At 36.7% G+C, this 26,817-nt stretch overlaps 1 protein-coding gene across 2 annotated transcripts in view; it reads left to right on the forward strand.

The window, feature by feature from the left end:
- The window catches only part of LOC142349203 (palmitoyltransferase ZDHHC3-like), a 335,645-nt gene that overhangs the window by 292,750 nt on the left and 16,078 nt on the right, over nucleotides 1-26,817 (forward strand). For both annotated transcript variants that reach the window (XM_075400611.1, XM_075400613.1), the window contains 2 exons: nucleotides 19,470-19,657; nucleotides 20,048-20,269. In XM_075400611.1, coding sequence (XP_075256726.1) covers nucleotides 19,470-19,657; nucleotides 20,048-20,269 — 410 coding nt within the window. The remainder of the gene's footprint in view (nucleotides 1-19,469; nucleotides 19,658-20,047; nucleotides 20,270-26,817) is intronic.

Below are 26,817 nucleotides of genomic sequence, written 5' to 3' on the forward strand. Positions count from 1 at the left end.
GCCAATTCCTTAATCAATGACGCATTGTCTGCAATTGAAGGGACAGGTGCAGACACCTGCGGGCCACTCCAACTCAACGGTGTGGGCCCAACATAAGGATATGTTGGCTGAAAAACCGGAGTGGCTTGACCAGGTAAAACATTACTAGAAGTTGCGATTGGGTTTTTCCTGCTGTGTGCCGGATGGTGATTGCATATCAGTCAAAAGGGTGAATTCGAATATATTCGTTGTGGAATATTAGTGTTTGAGGGAAAGATGTGAGCTTGTACATTTGGAGGTACACTATTCACGGTATTAATGTCGTGGTTGACTATTGACGTACTGTGCTGTGGAAACCGCCAATGACTCATATTTGGCACAAAGTTTTGGCCAAGAGGGATATTGGGCATATTTGGGACAGGTGGAGCAACGGGACGTACGACTTTGTGTACTCGGTTATTATTATTCTGAAAGGTGTTGTTGACGAGAGGCTGATTAATCAAAGGGGAGTGTAGAATGGGAGCAGTGATGATAGGTGCGAAAATTGGGTTCGCAATGGGAAGGTCATTAGGATGAGTGGGTCGGGTATTGTGCTGTTGAGTGTTTGGACTTCGTGGGGCGCTTGGGTGCAAGGGAACGTTTATTGCGGGGGCTGGATGATTTGTTGTCGGAAAAGGAGGAAGAGTGGCGTTTGGTGCTCGGGGGACAAAATTAATTTGTTGTCGGGAGCATATACGCTAGGCCGAATTATTCTTAGGCAGACTTGATGTTTCAGGTCCCCTTGCTTGTGAAAATTGAAGTTGTGCGTTGGGAAATAACTCGGATGCATTATTTTGATTTACTTGCGGTGCGAACGGCTGTGGTTGAACGGGCTGTTGAATGGGCGGTGAAGAAGCCCCTGGGGCGTGTACAGAAGGCGGGTGACTATCCGCGGTTCCTTGGTTAGTTATGCTCGGAAGCGCCGTGCCTTATTGGCCTGTTTGATCCATTTGCGCCCCTAGGTGCGCCTGGTACAACGCCTGTGTTAGGAGCATCCAAAAAATTTTCAGGTGGTGTATAATAAGGGTCGAGCTGCTGCAAGGTCTCATCGCTTAAAATGTAATTGCCTCGACAATTTTTTGGAATGGAATGCCCTGAAGTGTTGTGATCTTCCACTGCTTCGCTGTTGTTGTGGGTATGGCACTCTAGAGGGTCTGTCGTAACCTCCGGTTCACCAGTTTTCTCATTGTTAGAACTTAAAGCAAGTGAGGTGTTGATCCAGTCCTTGACAGCCTTTTCTCTTCTCATAGAGCTCCTGGCACTTGCAGTTGTTTCAGAGTGGCTACCTTTGGAAACAGCGTCGAGCAATTCAAACTTTGCAGAGTTGCCTCTGCTTCCTGTTGTTTTCCTCCAGTTCTTCTAGTTCCATTTGCTTTTTCTGTTTAAGGCGAATGGCTGCTTCGTTATGTTTTTGACCAGGCTATCAGTGAGGAAACTCTAGAACGTCGGTTGCTGAAATTTACTCACTTTATCATCAGCAGAGTTGATGTAGTTTCGTGCTGAAGTGAGGATCTTGTCGTTCTTAGTGGTCATTGCATCCAAGTAACACTCTAATGAAGGAACAAGTGCACTTGGATCCTCTGTTTTTCCAGCAAATCAATCAGGTCCTCATTTTTGTCTACAACGGTCATAAATGCTTCGTTGCACTTTGTTACTAGGCCTCCAACTTTCAGTCGCCTACTTTGACTATTTATACAATGAAGGATATCTTCATGTATAGCTTGCAATTCAGCTTCACGCTTTGACCTGGCAGCGTACAACTTTTTGACTTTTTGGTCAAAACTATTAGACATCACGATGTTATTATTTCTAAAAAACAGCAAAACTACCACTGCACACGGTTATCTATTATTTGCACATTCCCAACAAACCAAATCAACGCAAAACAAACCCAACGCAAAAGGCACCAAAACAGCACACTGTAGACAGTTTGTAAGCAAACCGACCAAAGAGCAGAAAGGATCGTCGAGCACACAGTGCCCGAAAAAGCAGAAGTGGCGCGCTGAACGCTATGCGCTCAACGCGGCGGGGGACGAAGGACAAACGGGAAGTCGAGTGAGCAACGCGCGACGAAACGGAAACGTTACGGACGGGAAGTCGAGCGAGCGACGCAACGGAAACGGGACAGACGAGAAGTCGAGCGAGAAACGCGCAACGCAACGAAACGGGACGGTGGGGAAAGAACGGGCGGGAAATGAGGTAGGAAAGAACTATGTTAGCAGACCACAGCAAAAAACAACCAAACAACCTAGCCAGAACTCCAAAACAAACTTAAGTCATACCCTAGGAAGAAGGAGAGAAGCTACTGCAAGACAATCTAGCATAATTCATTATGGGGCTTAATATAACCACGAATTATTTTACGGCAACGCAGTAGTACACGAAAAGGATGAAAAGTTCAAGAAGATTACTAGCCGTAACTCCAGAATAAACTTAAGTCACATCCTAGCAAAACACAAACCACAACAAACAATCAGCATACTAACGCTGTTAAACAAACTACAGCAAAATTGAATAAACTACAATAGTGTACTTGTAGACTAAGACAGTTGGAAAATTCAAGAAACAATCCAGCCGTAACTCGAGATTAAAATTAAGTCACACCCTAGAAGGCAACAAGACCAAATCAACTAGCAATCACACATGTGCACACAAACATGCAGCAGCAAAATCAATATACTACAGCAGGAGGGCTAGTAAGTTAGTAAGTAAAGTTGAAAAGTCAAAGGACAATCCAGCCGTAACTCGAGAATAAACTAAGTCACACCCTAGAAAGCTATAAGACCTAAACAACAAACCAACATACTAGCATACTCAACATACTACAGCAAAAAAACAACATACTTCATCACATATAACATACTAGATCGAAATCCGGAAAAGTAGCGGAAGAAAACGAAAAGCGAAGTTTTGGGAGAGCGACGTTGTTGAAAAGAAAATCGGAACACGGAAAATTGAAGAGTGGAAGGGCAAAAAAAGAACGCGGGCGAAACGGTACATAAACGAGCGACGAGAAAAATTATGGGAACTCGATAATTTTTTTAGGCCGGAGGTTGTGAAAATTTTCAACTTTGTGTTTATTGAGTTTCATTCAATTGACGAAACTTCTAGTTGTTGGAGAAATTGATTTTTGACAACTTTGTCAAAAGTTTATTCTTTTCAGTTTTTCTCTATATTTGGTCAATTTTTTGCAATTTCTTGAATACGGAACGGTAATCCTTTACACTGGACAGTTGTATGCTCTAAAATACGGTTTATCAATATTCGGTAATAATTTTCTAATTTTTTTTTGAATTGCCTCAAAATTGACCAAAAATTTTCAAAGTTGAACAATTTAGCATTATTTTTTCTCAATTTTCTCTCTATCAGAGGTTATTCTTTGATATACTAACCGACTATATCGTTTTTCACGAATTTTCGGTAAATCTACGGAATTTTCGGAAACATTAAACTAAATAAACTTCATTTTGTAATTTCACCTTTCACGTTGGGATGGATCTTGCTGTCTAACTTAATCTTTAAATACTACACTGATAAAATATAACGTTTTCGTTCTGTCTTACAGTTTTGAAGCAGCTTCTTTCAATCTTAGTTAATTAGGCTGATTCGCCAGACTCTTGCTTGAACTGGTTGCACAGGTGGTCAGTGGAGCTCGGTACTCCGAATCTTCAATTGTAGAGCTGGACCAATTTCCTCAATATCCTGAGAGCTCAGTATCCTAAGATGCATCCAGTAAATTGTACTCGTGATGAAAAATGCGGAACTTCCGGGCTATACTGTAACGCCACTCCGTCAACGTGTCCATTGGTTTCTCATAAAAACTCATTTGTTCAAATCGTACGCGTCCTTTGGAGCACACTGTACAGAAATTAATTTAATTGTTACATAAATTTCCACGAGAAAGCTAAGTCACTAGTCCGATAAACCTTCCGAAAGCTAAATTTCAGCTCTTTAGGCTAAGTAAGAAAAAGAAATTTTGTGTTGGTAAGCGGGGAGCGGTACCATAAACTCAGTAAATACAACTGTAGTTCGATTGTGAAATAATCAATACATAGCGTCGTATTAAGCAACGTATAAGTAATACCGATCATAGCAACGTGTAATCAACGATCAAGACAACGAGTGAAACTTAGACGGCAAGGTTTTTTTGATGCTTTTACCGGTTTTTTTTCTGTTGTTATTGACGTCAAAATAGGTTCGTAATCCTCCAACAATTGTCTAGATAACCTAAAAATATTAAGCCGAAAACCAGCTTTATCGATACATATCATGGTTATATTTACTGAAAATTAGGTTAAATGAACTTTTTTTGGAACTTTCTACGTCTATAAGAACGTATTTTATTCATTTAGAACGATTTCTATAAGCGTTTAAAATACTCGAATCTGATTGGATAATATTATCTCGCTTACTTATTTACTTCGTAACAAACGTAATAGTTTGTTGATTGTGAAACTTCTCAATTATAAACGAAGAGTTTTTGAAAAGTGGAAATAAACTATTCTTTATTTTTCAGGTCATATAGAAATCATTGATATTTCGATTTCTTCAAAAAATGTTCCAAAAAGTGTGAAAGCGTAAATTTTACTGAAATCCAATTTTTTCATACACTACTAAGTATTGTAATTAAGGGACAACAGAAACATCTTTTTACATGTTAGACAAAAATAGAGGCAGAGTGCTAAAACTGTTAGAAATCTTAAAAATTAAAAAAATAAATTGCGGGTTTTAATGTTTTTCGAAAAGAAAATTGTTTATTAAAGCTATCTGGTCACCCATCTGCGAGATTTAATTGGCCCATGGTGCTAATGAAACATCAAAAATAACCAAAGTTTTAGAAAAACTTCAAAAAGGTTCATTTCAAAGTTGTTAAAATTACATCGAGTTTTCTAGAATAAAAGACGACCTAAATGAAAGGCGCCAAAAAGAAAATTTTAACAATTTTAGTTTTGGTGTTCATGTTTATATTTGTGTTTTTGTAATGTGTGTTGTGTATGTGTGTGTGTGCAAGGTTTGTCGGTGTCTGTAATTTTTTCGAATTCATGTGTTGCTTTTGGATACTTCCAACCATTTCTCTGACAGAGTTTAATGTTGTTTTCGCAACCTTGAGAGGTATGTTGGAACATTCTTTGCAACGCATAGACTTGCACAAGCCGTCTTGTTATGTAACTTGATCGGATCGTATCAGAAAAAATGAATATATAGCAATTATCTAGTAAAGTTTATGTTGAGAGTGAGTCTCGTAATTTGATCTAAGAAGTCTTCCAAAAGTCAGTTTCTCTTATTTCATCTCCGTGTGTGAGTTCAGTAGTCTTTTGAATTGCTGAGATCTAATTAATTGATTTGCGAGTTGTCCTGGGCGATTTAAGTGATGACAGAATCCATTCATTGACTCAAGAAGGTCACTCTCAATGCAAACGTTCTGTCTGTTTGAGGCGGACTGTTCTTGTTGATAAAAACAGACAGTCTGAATTTTCCCATTAGCTTGATCCCATAATGATATTATTTTGCATCATTAAAGTGGGTAGCTGAAAGTGGATTTTTATTATTTATTACCAATTATTTTGCTTGGATTTTGTTAAGTGCACGTGGGATTGACTATCAGTAATATGTACAATGAGATTTTGAGGTGTTATTTTTATGCAATCTAAACAACTTCCTACTGGTTAAGTGATGAGTTGATAATCCATTCTTTGAACTGGGGAAGAATGCAGTTCTATGCTGATGTGCTATCAGTACTACTGCATTTGTTCTCCATGATTTTAATCTTTTAATCTGAACCTTTATGAAACTAATCAGACTCTCGTGTAGTCTTTTTGTGTTTTTAATAATTGATGTCGATACTGGAATGTCGGTTTGACCATGATGACTAAATCCATTCTCTGAATTTGGTCAGACAATTGCTGATACTTGCGTCCTGTAAGTTGAAGTTAATGTCGTACCATATGACTTGCAATAAAGATCTGACATCGGTTGATTATTGAACTTCGTTTTTGTCTCACTAAGCGTGAATGAAATAAGGAGGCATTACGAAACAAGGACGTGTTTATACAAAATGTTCCGACGTCTGTCAAGAAATTTCTTGAAACACACAGATTAAGTTTAAGTTTGAGAATTATCGTTTAATAGATTTTTAATAACGACTAACTCTAGTGCCACTAAAGCCTACTCGTTATTCTTCACTATAATAAAGTTCCTTTAAACTTTTTTGTGTCAATTTTACTTCTTAATTATATTGCGGATAAAACAATTTTTGTATTCGTATTTTTCTTGTCCCTTTAAAATGTTTTGAACACGAGTTATTTTTGGCTCTCTTACCAATCCTGGTCCAACATGTACAATATTTTCATGCCCCCCGTTAATTATATTTTCCACACAAATCCTCGGAATCAACCGATTGAAACAAAATTTTAAATAGAAACTTAATCAAAATCCACTGGATACATAATTCAAATACTTAAAATCATTTTTAAAAATTGTATTTTTGGATAAAATTGGTGTAAGCATATTAATCGCTCATACTGCCAGTCGTTTGTTTTCCGCTAGGTCCTAATTCTCGGGGATGGTAACTTAAAGGATTATTTAAGATGCTTCTTGATTGAATAGTTTTTGGAAGTTGAGTACCGACTCTTATTGAAGATGAAGTATGAATGTGTTTAATTGACGTTGGCTTAACGGAGGGTTGCTTTAAATCATGTTTAATTGCTCTGAAGCAAAATTTGAAGCAATTATTGTACACGTATGTGTCTTTTTATTACTGGAAGAGGAGTATTGATGTTCTACAGGGTTTTAATATCGAAGAATTAGATTGTATTGGTGTTCTGTTTTTTTACGACTCGAAGAAGATTATTGGAAGTCTTTTTAAATCAAATTTATTGTAGTGAATTATAAAGCAGGAAATGAAACGTGTAAAAAAATGGTTGTCGTTTGGATGCTGAACAAAACTGAGCAGCTGAGCGAAAAGAGTGTTTTTTTCATGCCACTGTTTTCTAGGGAGCGAGAAATTGAGGTCTGAAAAATTTTTGCTTTTTGCTAGCGAGCGAAATTTTTAGTTCACGTGCGGCTTTTGAAAGCGGTTTTATTTGCATTTTTTTTATCAAGAGGTTCACAGTCATATTGTATTACTTTTGTGCTCGTTTTAATAGTGGTTTGACGGTTTATGGTAGTTAATATGAGTTTTATGCTAACTTGGACGTTTTGCTGACTTTTAGGCAAATTTTACTGATTTTTATCCTGTTTTGTTTTACTGCTTTAAGTAGTATTTGAATGGGCGCTTATTACTCAATGAGTTTTGTGATAACAATTGATTACAGTTTTGTTGGTATTAAACGTTTTTGTTGAGAAAGATCACAATAATTTGGGAATTTTGATACTTTTTCCTAATTTTTTTTTTGCAATTTTTCTCTTTGTGCTCTCGTAATATTAAAAATATTTTTTTTCTTTGGTTTCTTTTTTAGTTAAGGTTGTTTACAAATGCTTTTTATTATCTTCGATTTTCTGGAATTTGGAGAGGTCTTCGGTTCAAATAATTAGTTATTATAGTTGTTTCGGCTGCCTTGACAATATCGATTTAAATTTTGATGATTTTGGTGAACATAGTTGAGTAATTTTCAGCATTTTTAGCCAATTTTTTTTCCTTTTTTGCTTAATTTTGCTTATTTCTGATTTTGTGCTTTTTGCTTTTCCTTTTCGATCTTTCCTTCAGAGCTATTTTAGAGGTGTTTCTGGAAGTCCCTGGAAATGCACACGGCACTTTTCAATGAAGTATTTAATACTCATTTCGTTTGTATTATTACATTTTTTTTCGTTCTTTACTTTGTACAAATCTGCGATGAGTTGGTTGGGTGAATGTTTGATCAGATGCGTAATAAGAAATTTTTGATGAACCGGCAACGCTAAGTGGGCATTAAGTTTCAAGTGCTTAGACTGGCTTTATTAGTTCATCAAGTGCTTAGACTGCTGCATCTGCTGGTAAGGATTTAATTAAAAGATTAAAAGGTCATTTTTAGGAGTTTCGATGTGCATTTTTTCACGTTTTGTCATTTTTAAGTTTTTTTTTTGAACAATTTTAAAATGACGTTCCTCAAAATTGATGAAGGACTTTTACCGGTCATACTTACTTTTTTACAAATGTTCTTACAAAAATAAGCAACTGGGGCGAACTTTGAAGTGGGTTTTCTTCAAAATGGGAAAAGCTGTCTCTCAACGGTTTCGTCTATTATAAACTAGATTTCAGGACAATTTAAATGGACCAACACACAAAATCAACTTCTTTGGCAATTTTGAGAAAATCCACTTTTTCTCTGATAAACTCATTTTAACGATTTTTCCCGGGGAAAATGCCCAAAAAACTTGAAGGATTGTATCAATCGTTTCGGGTCATAAGGGTAAATGTCCCTAACTCGCCATTTCCCACCAACGATATTAATGGGCTTGTGAAACTTTTTCATGGCTTGAAATTGGGTTACTGGGTTGTTTATGGAGACATCAAAATGGTTTGAAGATATTATTATCAAAAATTTCATAAAATTCTTAATTTTATTGTTTGATTTTCGTCATTGTCGAGTTTATCGATGTTTAAGGCCCAGTAAAACTTTTTTTAGTTCTTGCAGATTGTTTATTGGACAGATTAAACAGACAAAAGATGGTTTTGAAAAATTTAATATCGCAAAATTTAGAAATCTTCAATAAGTATTGCTTTTTTTCAGTTTATAGTGTTTCATACTTCTCGAGTTCATCTATTTCAGTGGCCAATGAACCCATTTGAAGGTTGATGCGTGGGTGTGTGGGTATATTTAAGTGGATCAGTTTTGGCCTTTAGGGTGAAAGCTTCAAGATTTTTAGCAAGGATTATTTTCCGTTTATTTTGTTTAATAGCCGCCCTCATCTTCTCAGCCGGCTATTATAGCGCTCCTATTTTTTTTTACTTCGTTGAATAAAAAAATGTTTCGCTTTACCTCTTTTTGCCGCTTTTTCAACATTTTGCGTGATATCTTTTTGACTTCTCTAGGCTAGTTTCTCTCTTCTCTCATTCTGCTAAAAGTGATTTTGAACATCAGTTGCTCAGCAAAGCAATTCAAAATGAACAGAGTCAGTATAAAAAATTGAAGTCAGAAGTAGAAACGGGATAAACCCATAAAGCCCAATTTTAGATGCCCGCTATTTGAACGTCGTTCCTCTAAGTCTTAGTTACCATCTCTAATGCTTATTGGTATTGATAGTAGCCCCTGTAGCCTCTCTCTAAGAAACAGAAGTACGTTACGTTCAACTACGAAATGCCATCAAAATAAATCGGACTTAAAAAATGGTTTTGTACAAAAATCTTTTTTTTTTCAATATCTTCTATTCTTTCAATCCCAATCATGCTTATTGGAATCAACGGCGGCTATTTGCCGGCAATCTGCCGGGTATGTTTCGTTATTTTAATTTCTCTAAAGTTGTGACTTTTTCTGGCGTTGTTCAAGTTGTCTGCTGGCCAGGTATAGTATCTCTAAGTTTTTATTCAAATTGTTGGATTGTGTTTCAGGACTTGTCGTATGTTTTTTTTTAGCTGGAACAAGTTTGTTCATGACTTGAACTTTTGATTTTTGTTTTCTAACATTAACTACTGTTTTGGGACTTTGACTTCTGTTTTCGAACAATAAACCTTAACAGTAGCTTTCTTACTAATCCATTGTGATTAGGACCTACTTGTAGTGGGAATGGTCATTTTGAGAAGTTTTCTTCCCATAGCAGTCCCTCCTGCAAGTCCAAATTACAGAGCCCGGCACCCACCTACACCCCACTTAGCTATCCCCACCTATCTCCCCCTACCTAATTTCCCCCATGTATACCTCTCTACCTACATACATACCCCCTCACTTACCTTCATTACCCCTCGCCTACCTCCCCCGCCTACTTAACCTCCTCGCCCCCAGCTACATACCCCCCCCCCCCCGCCTACCTATCACCAACAAGCAACCCCCACCGCCAACCCACGCCTCAAGCTAAAAATTGAGTCTGCTTTTTTTTCAAAACACTATAGTTCTAATAGCTAATTAATTTTTTTCTCTGATGATTCCGGTATAGTTAGAAGACTCTTTTTCTTCAATATTTCTGATTTAGAGATTGTCTTGCACGACTCTTCAGTCGTTTCCGGTGATCTACCGGCCATATTTTTTACGCTTTTATTTTGCTTGACGCTTTTGTTCTAGAATATCCTCCGACTTCTTGAGTGATTCGACTTCTTGAGTTTTTCATTCTGATTGATTTCAATTGCTCTCATTCCTCATTCTGAAATGAATTCTTTTGCCGGTATAAAAGCGATTGTTAGTGGATGATCTTCGAAGGCAGTAAAGCTTAGTGGTTATGATGTCTGAATGCTATCCTTGAGGTCTAGGTTTCGAACCCCTATGAGGTTCGAGGTTTTGCACCCATTAAAAATTTTTCTAGGCTACACGCCTAATTTACATTACCCCCCGCCTGTCGTTCGAGAGCAATTCATACTACGTTAGTCGTTTTATGTTTTTGAATTGTCTGTTAAAATTGGATGGCTTAAAAATTCAGTTATCTCAATTGGAACTTGTCCGTCATCAGATGTTCTTTTTATTAGAAAACGAGATGTTCTGAACAAATTTTCATGCACTATATACGTACTATTTATGCTTGTTTTACTCTGATTGCAAAATGTTTTCCTCTGTCATTCTCAGGAGAAAAAGGCCCGTTTGCTTTTTAATTAACAGTTTTTGAGCCTTCTTCAAAATGATTAATTCCGCTTTTACCTTTGTCTGATCAATGATGTGAAAAACTATGTACGAAAGCCTTTGTAATTTTCTTGTGCTTTTTGCATTGCTATGAGCAAAGAATACAAGTGAGGATTGTTTGCGTCCTGCTGTTTTCATTTCACACTTTTCATTTTATTTACTTCAAGCAGTTTCCTTACCTTTTAACTGCTCAATTAAATTTGATCGACTGTACGTCAATTTTGACGTATCGAATGTACATGTATAAAATATAACACGAGAAGCAAAAAAGTTCCCTTTTATGCCAGAATATTTTCAGCAAAATATTTTCATAAGTTAATAGGAGTGTATTGCTCTTTGATGCTACAGTTTTGTATGCTGAAAATATTTTTTTTCAGTTTTCAATTTGGTAGCGAAATTTTGCTCAATATATCTATTATATATTGTGTACGTTGAATTTAAAGAATTTTTTGCAGCTGAAAGAATTGGTTGGGCTGTTTCAATCATTTTTTCTAGAACAAATGGACAATTTGATCTAGAGTTCTCTCAAACAGTTTGTAGCATTATTTGGGCTGTGTTTGTTCTAACGCAATATCGTCAAATCGGTGTAGTTGCAGCTCATTTGTGCCGTCCTTCAAACTCGTCGTCTTTTATCGCTTGTGTTTCGTAAACTATGTGTTGTGTTTCGTAAACTATAAAGCCATCGTGTTTCGTAAACTATCAAGCGCTGAGGTTTAAAATACGAACCAGGTGAACTCTTGTCTTCATTTGGTGTGCAGGAAACGCTTTCGCCCTCCGCGATCACTTTCAATCTGTCTGTAACTGCTCTCAAAGGAATTCAATTTGCGTTCTTTTTGATTGATCGGTATCATTTTTCGTCAAAAGTAATGGCTTTGATCCCATGGATATTTTAGGTGAAGTTTTTTAGAACTTCGACTGTGTTTGCGACAGGGTACGTTGGCAACTATCCCAAAACGTATGTTGGTTAATATCAATATAAGCACTCTTATTCGCTGGACGTATTGTTCACCTTGCTTGTCTTAAACACGTTAAATCTTTCTCATGCTTGACTATTTCACGATTGACCTCTTACTTAAAACACTTTGAATACTTTAAAATACAAATTGATTAATTGCTCTCAAACGAAGTTTGTAGCAATTATATTAGTCCTGTTGGTCTTTTTTATGCGATTTATCGCTTGACCGATTTTTTGACTGACCATTTGACTTTTCGTCCTCAAAAACGGGATAAACAAGTAGCGCCCAGCGAGTATTAAGTTCTCTTAGAGCCTTTCAGCTCACTAGTCTCCAAGTATGCGATTCACAAACTGTTCACTTATACCTATGGTGTGAAGGGCGGTTCTTAGAAGTTATAGAAGTTGACTCATCCCCCCCCCCCACACACACACACACACAGACACACACACACACCAACCCCAACTCTCCCTCACAATCCCTACTCCCCCACAATCCCTACCCCTACACATCATTCAGGTCGAAAGGCAACTGACGAAGCCAACCGGTAGTTTGAAAGCAATTCGCCCGACGTTAGTCGGTTATGTTTTTAAGTTCATTCTCAATGAATTACGCTGCAATTTGTAGAAGAGTTATAGAGGTACCAAGTCTGAAAACGGTATAAACCGATAAACTGTCATTAAGGCGGTACACTTTTTTAGAGTAAATGCTAGTTTGTTTTATTATTAATAGACGCCCTCATCTTCTCAGCCGGCTATTATAGCGCTCCTATTTTTTTTACAATTCAAAGAATTTGAATTGTAATGGGGCGCTGTCTTTTTTTTAAGATCTGTTCACACATTTTCATGATTTCTGAAGTCAAATTGGAGTAGTGATTTTGGTCACGTCGAAACAGGAAGTGGAGCGTAAAAGCGAGTGGTTTTGTGGCGTGAAATTTTTTGCTCTAAATTTAAAGTAGAGTGAGAAAAACGGTGTTTGAACAAAAATTCGCTTTCTCGCTAGTGGTTTTTTTTTGTTCACATGCGGCAATTTCACTTTGATTTTTACTGTTTTTTTCGATTTTTTGGATTGGATTTTCTAAATGGTTTTCCCAACCCATTTACAGTCCGTTCTAAGTCTATTTTTCTGTTTAGTCAATGAAAATTCTTTGAATTGTACGTCAGGACTTTGAATTGCAGGAAACGCTTTCGCCCTCCGCGATCACTTTCAATCTGTATATAACTGCTCTCAAAGGAATTCGATGTGCGTTCTTTTTGATTGATCGATATCGTTTTTCGTCAAAAGTAATGGCTTTGATCCCATGGATATTTTAGGTGAAGTTTTTTAGAACTTCGACTGTGTTTGCGACAGGGTACGTTGGCAACTATCCCAAAACGTATGTTGGTTAATATCAATATAGGCACTCTTATTCGCTGGACGTATTGTTCACCTTGCTTGTCTTAAACACGTTAAATCTTTCTCATGCTTGACTATTTCACGATTGACCTCTTACTTAAAACACTTTGAATACTTTAAAATACAAATTGATTAATTGCTCTCAAACGAAGTTTGTAGCAATTATATTAGTCCTGTTCGTCTTTTTTATGCGATTTATCGCTTGACCGATTTTTTGTCTGACCATTTGACTTTTCGTCCTCAAAAACGGGATAAACAAGTAGCGCCCAGCGAGTATTAAGTTCTCTTAAAGCCTTTCAGCTCACTAGTCTCCAAGTATGCGATTCACAAACTGTTCACTTATACCTATGGTGTGAAGGGCGGTTCTTAGAAGTTATAGAAGTTGACTCATCTCCCCCCCGCCCACCCACACACACACACAGACACACACACACACACCAACCCCAACTCTCCCCCACAATCCCTACTCCCCCACAATCCCTACCCCTACACATCATTCAGGTCGAAAGGCAACTGATGAAGCCAACCGGTAGTTTGAAAGCAATTCGCCCGACGTTAGTCGGTTATGTTTTTAAGTTCATTCTCAATGAATTACGCTGCAATTTGTAGAAAGAGTTATGGAGGTACCAAGTCTGAAAACGGTATGAACCGATAAACTGTCATTAAGGCGGTACACTTTTTTAGAGTAAATGCTAGTTTGTATTATTATTAATAGACGCCCTCATCTTCTCAGCCGGCTATTATAGCGCTCCTATTTTTTTTTTACAATTCAAAGAATTTGAATTGTATTGGGGCGCTGTCTTTTTTTTAAGATCTGTTCACACATTTTCATGATTTCTGAAGTCAAATTGGAGTAGTGATTTTGGTCACGTCGAAGCAGGAAGTGGAGCGTAAAAGCGAGTGGTTTTGTGGCGTGAAATTTTTTGCTCTAAATTTAAAGTAGAGTGAGAAAAACGGTGTTTGAACAAAAATTCGCTTTCTCGCTAGTGGTTTTTTTGTTCACATGCGGCAATTTCACTTTGATTTTTACTGTTTTTTTCGATTTTTTGGATCGGATTTTTTTCTAAATGGTTTTCCCAACCCATTTACAGTCCGTTCTAAGTCTATTTTTCTGTTTAGTCAATGAAAATTCTTTGAATTGTACGTCAGGACTTTGAATTGCAGGAAACGCTTTCGCCCTCCGCGATCACTTTCAATCTGTATATAACTGCTCTCAAAGGAATTCGATGTGCGTTCTTTTTGATTGATCGATATCGTTTTTCGTCAAAAGTAATGGCTTTGATCCCATGGATATTTTAGGTGAAGTTTTTTAGAACTTCGACTGTGTTTGCGACAGGGTACGTTGGCAACTATCCCAAAACGTATGTTGGTTAATATCAATATAGGCACTCTTATTCGCTGGACGTATTGTTCACCTTGCTTGTCTTAAACACGTTAAATCTTTCTCATGCTTGACTATTTCACGATTGACCTCTTACTTAAAACACTTTGAATACTTTAAAATACAAATTGATTAATTGCTCTCAAACGAAGTTTGTAGCAATTATGCTAGTCCTGTTCGTCTTTTTTTATGCAATTTATCGCTTGACCGATTTTTTGTCTGAACATTTGACTTTTCGTCCTCAAAAACGGGATAAACAAGTAGCGCCCGGCGAGTATTAAGTTCTCTTAGAGCCTTTCAGCTCACTAGTCTCCAAGTATGCGATTCACAAACTGTTCACTTATACCTATGGTGTGAAGGGCGGTTCTTAGAAGTTATACAAGTTGACTCATCTCCCCCCCCCACACACACACAGACACACACACACCAACCCCAACTCTCTGCCCCCCCCCCCCCCCCAATCCCTACTCCCCCACAATCCCTACCCCTACACATCATTCAGGTCGAAAGGCAACTGACGAAGCCAACCGGTAGTTTGAAAGCAATTCGCCCGACGTTAGTCGGTTATGTTTTTAAGTTCATTCTCAATGAATTACGCTGCAATTTGTAGAAAGAGTTATGGAGGTACCAAGTCCTGAAAACGTTATAAACCGATAAACTGTCATTAAGGCGGTACACTTTTTTAGAGTAAATGCTAGTTTGTTTTATTATTAATAGACGCCCCCATCTTCTCAGCCGGCTATTATAGCGCTCCTATTTTTTTACAATTCAAAGAATTTGAATTGTATTGGGGCGCTGTCTTTTTTTTAAGATCTGTTCACACATTTTCATGATTTCTGAAGTCAAATTGGAGTAGTGATTTTGGTCACGTCGAAGCAGGAAGTGGAGCGTAAAAGCGAGTGGTTTTGTGGCGTGAAATTTTTTGCTCTAAATTTAAAGTAGAGTGAGAAAACGGTGTTTGAACAAAAATTCGCTTTCTCGCTAGTGGTTTTTTTTGTTCACATGCGGCAATTTCACTTTGATTTTTACTGTTTTTTCGATTTTTTGGATCGGATTTTTTTTCTAAATGGTTTTCCCTATCCATTTATAGTCTGTTCTAGGTCTATTTTTCTGTTTAGTCAATGAAAATTCTTTGAATTGTACGTCAGGACTTGTCCTGCTATGTTTTTTTTACTTCGTCGAATAAAAAAAATGATTCGCTTTACCTCATTTTGCCACTTTTTCAACATTTTGCGTGATATCTTTTTGACTTCTCTAGGCTAGTTTCTCTCTTCTCTCATTCTGCTAAAAGTGATTTTGAGCATCAGTTGCTCAGCAAAGCAATTCAAAATGAACAGAGTCAGTATAAAAAAATTTAAGTCAGAAGTAGAAACGGGATAAACCCATAAAGCCCAATTTTAGATGCCCGCTATTTGAACGTCGTTCCTATAAGTCTTAGTTGCCATCTCTAATGCTTATTGGTATTGATAGTAGCCCCTGTAGCCTCTCTCTAAGAAACAAAAGTACGTTATGTTCAACTACGAAATGCCATCAAAATAAATCGGACTTAAAAAATGTTTTTGTACGAAAATCTTTTTTTTTTTTCAATATCTTCTATTATTTCAATCCCAATCATGCTTATTGGAATCAACGGCGGCTATTTTCCGTTAATCTGCCGGGTATGTTTGAGATTATTTTACTCTAATTTGGACGCTTAGCTCAGCAATTTTTACTTCGCCTAACAGATTTTTGTTTCGTCTTACCCTGACGTCTTGGAATTGACTTTTTCAATGACCTACGTCACTCAAAAAATTGACTTCTGAACTCACTTATGAAACTTTTATGAACATTTACTTATTAAAGGTCAATAGTGTGCATCTAAGTAGTGCCAAACATATATGCTTGATTATAATTCTTGATTATTAGTCTTCAGTTTTTTTTATTTCAAATATTAATTTTGGGATCTTCTCCGTTTGTGCCCCCCCCAGTACGTTATGCGCCCCACAGTTACAGAGCACGTGCCATTACATAGTAAGTCATTATGTAAAGAATATTGCACGTGCATCTGGGGTGTGCAAATAATATGCGCCCACTAAGCTGAGGGGGCACAAACGGAAAATATCCTGATTTTGAAAAGCCTTATTAGGGTTTTCTCCTTATAGAGCTTATGTGTCTCATAAAAATGACAGTCTAAAGCTAACCCAAAAAGTCTAGTGGTCTATTAAAGGACTGGTGGTCGATCTGTCTGTATTATGTCTATGTTGTTTCAATTCTTGTAACGCCACAAGCGTCTATTGCGGCTATTTTCCGACAATCTGCCGGCTGTTTTATCAAACTATGAACCAAATGGGAACTTTTTGACTCGTAAGGAAACAAGGCTGCATTCAGAAGAAAAATATGCTGTCTTTTTAAATAGCCGCGAAGCGATAGCGGCTATTATTGGGGACATCGTGGTTTTTTTTAATCCGTCGTTTCCATCGATGATTCCTACGACCTGACTTCTTGGAATTGACTTCAGTAACTTCTATTGCTTTGCATTTAAAATTTGTGTACGTGACGTCATTTCTGCTTTTAGATCAATTGCGTGACTTACCTCACTCAAAAAAATGACTTCTGAACTCACTTATGGAACTTTAAATTTTATTAACATTTTAATCAAGGATCAATAGTGTGCATCTAAGTAGTGCCAAACTTATATGCTCTAGTTTTTGAGTATAAGTCTTGAGTTTTTGATTTTGAATATCAATTTTGAAACGGCTCTGTTTGGTTTCAATTCGAATGTCCGTCAGTGGGTTCAACGACTAGAAGTTTCCGGCAATCTAACTTTGTTTAATTCCTCTCCAATGAAATTTGAAGCAACTATTGTAAATGTGTAGGTCTTCTTTTTTTTATGCAAACTTTTCGCTTCACCGTTTTCGCGCTTTTGTTCTGGAACATTCTGACTTTTCAAGTAACTTTTTTTCACTCTCCATTTCTTCATTTTAAGGGCTTTCAATTGCTCTAAGTCCGAAACGAAGTTTGTTGCTAATTTGAAATTAATTGTTGGTTGTTCATTCTCATTTCATTCTCATCTGTAGCTTAGTTGGAAATATTTAATTGCTCTTGAAGATAAGCTATTATTGTAAACGTGTTTGTCTTTTTACGACTTTTTACGAGCAGTATTTAAGTTTTTTTACGACTAGAGGAGGAGTATACAGATTCTACATTTTTTTAAAGCTGAAGTCATCACTTGAAACTTGACTTTTGTTTTTGAACATTGACTTCCGTTTTAGAACGTTGACTTCTGTTTTCAAGCATCGGGCTTTAAAAGTAGCTTAGTTTGTAATGTATAGTTGTTATGAAGTGATGGTAATATTCAAGGTTAAATGGTCATTTCGAGAATTTTTGATCCCGTATAACTCCCTCCCCCAATCACACACCTACCCCCCCCCCACACACACACCTCATATTTCTCACTAAACATTGATTTTTTACACTGTATATTGTTTTTTATCTTCATATTTCTGAAATGGGTAGGGTTAGATACTTTTTATTGCACTACTCTTCGAGTCGTTTCCGGTATTCTACGGCTTTGTTTTGTAATGCAAGATCTCGCTTGATTGTTTTTTGACTTTTCGAGTGACTTTTACGCCCTTGACTTTCTGCTATTTGCGTGATCTAAAGTACTCTCTCATTCAATTTCAAGCAGCTGAACTCAATTGGTGGCAATTTAATACTAAAAGTCAAATGATAAGTGCGCCAAAACTGGTGCCATTTTTTCAGTTTAAATCTTATTAGTGGTATATATTAACCTCTAATGAGGTTTTTTGAAGCCACCTAGTGATTTTCTTAGTCGCATTCGGGCTACACCCCCCTGAATTAGGCTGTAATTAGAGGTTCCACTAGCCGTTCGAGAATATTTCCTCCGAAGTTAGTCAGTTATGTTTGCTGTTGATGTTGCCCATCTAAAAATGAATACGAATGTTATATTGAAATTAAATAAATGCGAGAAGTACGATTGCAAAATACAAATTTGAAAGGTCTAACATAACGTGTTTTGAGTTTAGTTTGCTGACCAATTTACGTTGAATGATATAGACAACGGATTGTAATGCTACCTTGAAGCGCATTATCATTTTAGAGATCCTCCCCCAGCTTGGGCATCAATCGCTCACCTTTTAGGGTAATTTTCTCTTTTTTGGACTTTAGTAAGTTATGTTTGTTAATAGAAATAGATGAATAGAAACACTTGAAATGTAAATAATTGCTCCTGAAGTTTGAAGCAATTATTGTAAAAGCGTGTATCTTTTTAATGCAAAGTTTTTGCTTGACGCTTTTGCGCTTTTGTTCTAGAATATTTTGACTTCTAGATTGACTTCTTCAGGCTTCACTTCTTGATTTTAAGTGATTTCAATTGCTCTCATTCTGAAATGCAGTTTATTGTTAGTATAAAAGCGACTGTTTACGGATGACTCTCAAAAGCGTAGTAGCTTTAGTGGTTAAGATGTCTGGCTGGTATCTTGGAGGTCTCGTGTTCGAACCCCTATGGGGTCGGATTTTTTGCACCCAGAAAACCCAGAAAAATTCTGAGCTACTTCCCTCAATAAAATTGCCACCTGTTATAACCAAAGTTGGGCTTGAATATTGTTTTTCAAAATAAAGTTAACTGCTTTAGATATGTTTTCAAAACCACTGTTCGATTTTTTTTGCATTTGAAATTTTTGATGATAGTCTTGGTAGATGAAGGCTGATAAAATAAAGGCGTGGGGAATAAAATGAATTGGCATTTTTTTTGAAAAACGAATTTTTGTAGGTTTTGACGATTGCGTTGACAACTCTATTCGCTTCCTGCAACATCTCTTATCTATATTCTACAGCTTTGAACTCTTTTTCGTAGCTATTTTGGCAATCTACCGAGTATGTATCGAAGGCATAAAGGAGCTCCACTGAAGGTTATGTCAGAATGACGTTAGAATAGCTCCAGTCATTGTCTGTATTAAATCTATGGTTCTTGTATTGTAGACTGTTGTGGCCTGACATGTGCCGTGTTTACATATCTTCTCCTGCTCTATGGCCTATTCATGGTAAATGGGGTGATGTTGGCTCCCTTCACACAGAACACCCTCTACGACGTTGTCAACTTCTTCATATTCAATTTCCTCGTGTTTATGGCCTACGCCTCACACATCAAGGCCATGTGCACAGACCCAGTTAGTAGTCCTGTTTGTTTCGTGTACATACCTAAAGCTGCGATAAAGATAGTCTTTTAGGATAAAGTTTTCTGTAATGAGGTTATAGCAGTTTTTTGTAGCGTAGGCACTGGACTGCTTAACAAATTAGCATCCGCAAGCACGCGTTGAAGGCTTATGCTTGTAATTTTCGGGAGATCGGGATCTTAGATTTTTGATTGAGGTTTTTTGAAAATAAAAGTTTAAAAGAAATCGGTTTTGAATAGATGTCTTAATACCGAGTATGTCAAACGTTTTCTATCAACATTAGCCCTTGTTTGCATTTGTTTGATCTGGAATTTTGACCTGTGGAAATTGTGGTGAGGTGGTATTTTGGGTCAAGTGTTTGTGATGGTGTCTGTGTGTTTCTAGGGCACTCTAGCAGTGGGCACAGCTACAAAAGAGAATATAGATGCATTGAATCTGCAGCCGGGCGAGGCGGCCTACAAATGCACCAAGTGCGACAGTCTAAAGCCACCCAGGGCACACCACTGCTCAGTGTGTAGAAGATGTGTTCGTAAGATGGACCACCACTGCCCCTGGATCAACAACTGCGTAGGAGAGGACAACCAAAAGTTCTTCGTACTATTTACTGTGAGTATTGATGTCATGGACAAAACAGTAGTGTGAATTATTTTAATGGGAAACTTTTAAAATTTCAGGCTTTTGGCTACCTCAATTACTTCCTTTGCCATCTCGGTGTTGCTATAATTTCCATATGTTCCGTTAAGGGTTGACTTTCAATTTTTTTAAATCAATATTCGAGTTTTGATTCGGAATACGTTTAGTTCGCAATCTCATCCGCAAGATGTTGATTCTTGGAATTAATTCATTTGTTATTCCTTCCAAGTCACTGATAGAGCATATGATCTATCCCTGTTATCAAACTTAACGGTGATGTACTTAACGTTGCCGTACTCCGATTCCTATTTTGAACGCTTCCGTTTCTTTCGTCCTCATGCGAACAATTGGTTTCTGCGGCTATTATAACGGGTGTTTTTTCACTTTGTCGAACAAAAATTTGTTCCGCTTTACCTCATTTTACCGCTTTTCGATTCTTTACGTGAAATCTTTTCGACTTCTCTGGGCCAGTTTCACTTTTCGCTTATTCTGCTCAATTCTTTTTAAACAGCAGTTGCTCAGCCAAGCAATCGAAATCAAAAATGGAGACGGGATAAAACCCATAAAGCCCAATTTTAGATGCCCGCTAATTGATTTTATTGTTCTTATAAGTCTTGCCATATTTATTGGCATTACTACTAGCCCTCCGTATCCTCATGTCAAGGAATATTTAGCTTTTCTCTGCTTGTAGTTTTTTTCAAAAACAATGACATTTTGATTTTTTTCGAGTCAGTTGACCGTCTCGGCATGAATTGGTTTTTAATATAATCTATCATGTGTTAAGTCATTATTCAAGAAAAGATGGTATATTGAAAACAGTTTTTGGGCTCACAAAAATAAGAATCATTTGTTACCGTGAAGTTCTTTTTCGGTTTAAAGTGCTGTTGTTGGTCTTTTTGTAGTAGGTTTTTTAATTAGTCTTCTCCATCAATGATTGTTGATTACACCATTTGACTTCTCTTTTTATAGCTGTAAGCTGAGCGGAGCTATATTGCGGTGCTCTTGGTTTTTTTGTTTCGTCGTCTGACGCTCTTTTTCGTTTTACATTTGTTCTCACAGCGAAGCTGAAAGTCAAATTTTCTGAATGACGTCTTCCTCTCACTAAAGGCATTTGTGCGCATGAGGTCATTTCTCACTCTCTTTAGACAGTGTTTTTAAGTCATTTGCATGATTAAATTTTGATCATATGCGACTTACCTCTATCGATGAAATGACTTGCTCATTAAAACTTAAGTTTAATTTGAATTAGTTTAAGGTCAAATGAACTGATGTGTAATGAATGTCCCTAATGAAAAGGCTTCTGCGCAATGAATTTTAACCATTTTTATTGATATAGTCGGAATGTTTTTTACATTACTTTTTGAGTGGTGTCGATTTTTTTTTCAATTTAGATCTGTGTCTGGTTCTATCTCTATTATACGGCACGCAAGTCTATTCTTTCGCAGCTGTTCCGGCAATGTGCCGGCTATGCTCAAAGAGTTCTACTTGTTTTTGTGTGCGTGACGTCATTTGTTAATATTTTACCTTAGTATTTAGATCTATTGTGCTATAAATTTTTTGCGCACCTTAAAAAATGTAAGTCGAAATTTATCAATGGAAGTAGAAAATTTTACTTAAAAAGTGACCTCGAATGACGTTTAAATTTTCAAAAGCCTCTAAGCGTCGTCATAAATGAAGGTCAAGGGGTCCATAATGTTTGTTCTGCCGATCAGAGCATGCTCTGTTTAATCAGAGCTTTCTATGTTATATCAGTGCCTGCATTTCTTTTCCGGAATTTCAATCTAATTTTTATGCAGATGTCTCCGATTCATTTTGATAAGGTTTTCCGCCGTCTTTAGTGCGTAGTGCTTAGTGACTTTTATCTCTTGTAAGGAAAATTCATCCTAGTGACTGTTTCTCAGTGCTGCAAATTTTTTTTTCTCTTGTCAGTTTTTTAGGCGGAACACAGAGAACTGGTGAATTTTGCTATCTTTTTAATAGCCGCACAGCGATAGCTGGGGCTATTATTGGCCTTCTCTTGGTTTTTTTATTTCGTCGTCATGATTTTTGTTACGACCATATGACGTCACAGCCACTTTTTGTTCATTCCTTCATGCAATTTCAACTGAATTGCATGTGTGACGTCATTTTTCGCTCTTAGTGGAGCGAGTTCTTTTGTTCATGCGCCTGATTAAATTTTTGGTCACACTTGACTTACCTCACTCTCAAAAATGACTTCCTCACTTTGAAATTGACTTTTATTTACTTTAATTCAAAGAGATGAGGTCAAATGGGTGTGTGTCACTCTAAATGAAGGTTATTTGAGATCAGCTAATAGAGGCAGCAATAACTTTACAGATTTTTAATCAAAATATAACAGATCAGCCTTCAATGAAAAGACGAATTTTTTTGGTCTGTCTTTTTTACTGTTTTTTTAGACTGCCGATCTACGAATCTATTGCGGCTATTTTCTGGCAATCTGCCAGCTATGTTTTGTTAATAGCCGCAAAACGATAGCGGCTATTGTTGGGGATATCGTGGTTTTCTTTTAATCCGTCGTCTCCATCGATGATTCTTGCGGCCTGACTTCTTGGAATTGACTTTTTCAATTTCAGTGATCTCTACTGCTTTGCAGTTAAAGTTTGTGTTCGTGACGTCATTTTTTCTGCTTTTAGGTCAATTGCGTGACTTACATCTTTTAAAAAAATGACCTCTGAACTCGCTTAATGAACTTTAAATTTTATGAACATTTTCTAGTTATAGGTGAAAAGTGTGCATCTAATTATTGCCAAGCGTATGTTCCCTAAATCTTGCGTACTAGTCTTAAGTTTTTGATTTTGAATATTAATTTTGAAAAAGCTCCATTAGGGTTTTTTCTTTAATAGAGGGTATGTGTCTCATAAAAATGACAGTCCAAAACGTCTAGTGGTCTATTAAAGGACTGGTGGTCAATCTGTCTATCTTATTTCTTTAGTTGTTTCAATTCATGGAAGGCCACAAGCGTCTATCGCGGCTGTTTTCTGGCAATCTGCCAGGCTATGTTTTCATTTTTAAAGATGTTTTTAACCGTTAAGGCAAATAAAATTTTTTATCTGCATAGATTAATGGTTTGATTTTAACAGCACAAAAAATAGTTTCTATGACATGGTCGTCTAGCTACTTCTAAAGATCTTCTAGAGTTCTTTCAACTTTTCCGTAGTTGTTCGGCCATTTTTTAAACAAAATTTTTGAATATTTTTTATTCCTGTTTGTCGCTTAAATCTTTAGTCAGAATATTTTGGCCAGCAGGCTGGTTGTGTTGTAAATTTTGACTAGAAGATGTTGGTAAAAAAGACCGAAGTATTAAAAAATTTAAACCGTATAGCATTGAATTTGGCACTTTTTATGATTCTTTGTCATCTTTTTATCCTTTTGTCTGTTTTCTGAATTCAATTTGTCAATCATGTTTTTTACAATTTGCTTCTGTGTTTTGGATCAACTTTTAACATAAATTTCTGTTTTGAAGACATTAGCCGGAACATTTGGTTAATCTTTGATACTTTTGCTACAACGAGACTTTTTGCTATGTTCTACAGTTGTTTGGTTTAAGCGTTTCTGGTTTTGTTCATTTTTTGTTTTGTGTTCTTTCTTCTGTGATCTCAGATATTTAATAAGTGACATTAGTTTCAAGTACCTTACATGCAAAGCGCCTATACCTTACAACCTAAGCACCTTCAATTAATTGCTTTAATTTCCAATTTTTTTCGTACAAAAGTTTTTTCTAGATTTGGACAAGCAATAATTGGTTTTGAGGACGGAAATATAACATAAAATTGGACAAGTTAGCGACGATATTTGAATTTTTTTTCATTGCCGTGTTCGAGTTCTAATGGCCAATAAAAGTTTTTTGAGCCGGAATTTGGGTTTTGCGTAGGTGTTTTGGCATTGCAATGTTTATTCTAAAAACTTAAGCACCAAGAACTTTTCGTGAAGCTTTTGAATAGCCGCTCTCGTCTTAGTCGTATATTATAGCGGGACTATTTTTACAATCCAGAGTAATCTATTTGTATTGGTGCGCTGTCTTTTTCAAGAGCACCGCATACTTTTTTTCGGCTGTTTCACCTCAATGAAAGTCAAATTACAGTGGTGATTTTAGTCATGCTGAAGTAGTAGAGGGAGCGAAAAAACGTGTAGGTTTGAGGCTTTTTTCCAAACTGCCTTTAAAGTGGAGTGAGAGATTGGTGTTGGTACTAATTGTTAGTTTTTCAGAGGCTATTTTTTACGTGCGTGCAGTACACTGAATTCATTTTTGTTCTTCTGTTGAGCACTAGTGATATGATACATGTGTTATGATTGCTTGATTCCATCAACGGGTAAATATTTTTTAAATGGCTTTGACACTTCCTTGTCAATAAATTTTAACGATTATTTGAATTTTGTGCTGTTGTTAATTATTTTTGTTCTGTTGCTTAGTATCGTTAATGACAAGTGTCATTGGTTGCTAATGAATATCTCCTATTTGGAGGTAAGTGTTTCATTACGTAGCCGATGCTTTCCGTGAGTTTTATATTTTGTGTTCAAATGGTATGTGGGAGTTCTAGAGATTTTACGAGAGTCGGTTTTTTGTTGTCTAATCATTTTGTCTCTCTTATATGTTTTAATTTGTTGCGAATCAGGAGTTTATGCATCTAATTATTAGCTTGAGTTTATAGCATTTGTTTTTTGATTTTGGGCCTTTCCAAAAAATGGAAGTTGAATTTTTTTAGTTTTGATTGTTTTTGTTTTTCTTGTGGTCTTCTCGCTGAGTCTCAAAAACAAATTCTCATTGGTGTCCTAGAGTTACCTAAATTTGGTCAATCTATTATCTCCAACTTTTTGCAAACCTTTTTTTACTGAGATCATTTTTTTGTTTAGATGAGTCTGTGAATCTCGCCTTCATTTGTATTTGTTCTCTTTTTCAATCATTAGAACTGTTTTCAGCCATTAGAACTGCTAATTTTTTTATTAATAGCCGCATAGCGATGGCTAGCGCTATTATTGGCCTTCGCTTTGTTTTTATTTCGTCGTCAAGATTTTTGTTGCAACCATATGACGTCACAATCACTTCAAATATGCTTTTTGTTCATTCGTTAATGCAATTTCAACTGAATTGCGTGCGTGACGTCATCAAGCGAGTTTTTTGTTCATTCGCGTGATTTAGCTTTTGGTTACACGTGAATAAACTCACTCTCAAAAATGACTTCCTCACTCTGAAATTGACTTCTCTTAATTTCATTCGAAGAGATAAGGTTAAATGGGGGTGTGTCACTCTAATTGAAGGTTATTTAAGAGCAGCTAACAGAAGCAACACATCTGCTTTTCATGAAAAATTTTTTTTATTGGTCTGTATTTAATTGCTCTCAAACGCAGTTTGTAGCAATTATATTAGTTTGTCGGTTTTTATGCGATTTTTCGCTTGATCGATTTTTCGTCTGACGCTTTTGACTTTTCGTCCTCAAAAATGGGATAAACAGGCAGCCTCCAGCAGGCATTAAGTGCTCTTAGCGCCTTTCAGCTCACGAGTCTCCCAAGTATGCGATTCACAGAAACTGTTCTGGAGACTTAAACTTATGGTCTGAAGGGCGGTTCTTAGAGGTTCCCCTCCCCCCACCCCAATCCCCACCCCTGCACATTTTTCAGGCCGTAAGGGTCCCGTACGGTTTTGCGTAGGTGTTTTGGCATTGCAATGGTTATTCTAAAAACTTAAGCGCCAAGAACTTTTCGTGAAGCTTTTGAATAGCCGCTCTCGTCTTAGCCGTATATTATAGCGGGACTATTTTTACAATCCAGAGTAATCTATTTGTATTGGTGCGCTGTCTTTTTCATGATCACCGCATACTTTTTTTCGGCTGTTTCACCTCAATGAAAGTCAAATTACAGTGGTGATTTTAGTCATGCTGAAGTAGTAGAGGGAGCGAAAAAACGTGTAGGTTTGAGGCTTTTTTCCAAACTGCCTTTAAAGTGGAGTGAGAGATTGGTGTTGGTACTAATTGTTAGTTTTTCAGAGGCTATTTTTTACATGCCTGCAGTACACTGAATTCATTTTTGTTCTTCTGTTGAGCACTAGTGATATGATACATGTGTTATGATTGCTTGATTCCATCAACGGGTAGCTATTTTTTTAAATGGCTTTGACACTTCCTTGTCAATAAATTTTAACGATTATTTGAATTTTGCTGCTGTTGTTAAATATTTTTGTTGTCCTGTTGCTTAGTATCGTTAATGACAAGTGTCATTGGTTGCTAATGAATATCTCCTATTTGGAGGTAAGTGTTTCATTACGTAGCCGATGCTTTCCGTGAGTTTTATATTTTGTGTTCAAATGGTATGTGGGAGTTTTAGAGATTTTACGAGAGTCGGTTTTTTGTTGTCTAATCATTTTGTCTCTCTTATAAGTTTTCATTTGTTGCGAATCAGGAGTTTTTGCATCTAATTATTAGCTTGAGCTTATAGCATTTGTTTTTTGATTTTGGGCCTTTCCAAAAAATGGAAGTTGAATTTTTTTGGGTTTGATTGTTTTTGTT

This window comes from Convolutriloba macropyga, chromosome 11 (assembly GCF_964194025.1).
Source record: "Convolutriloba macropyga chromosome 11, txConMacr16.3, whole genome shotgun sequence".
Lineage (NCBI taxonomy): Eukaryota > Metazoa > Xenacoelomorpha > Acoela > Convolutidae > Convolutriloba > Convolutriloba macropyga.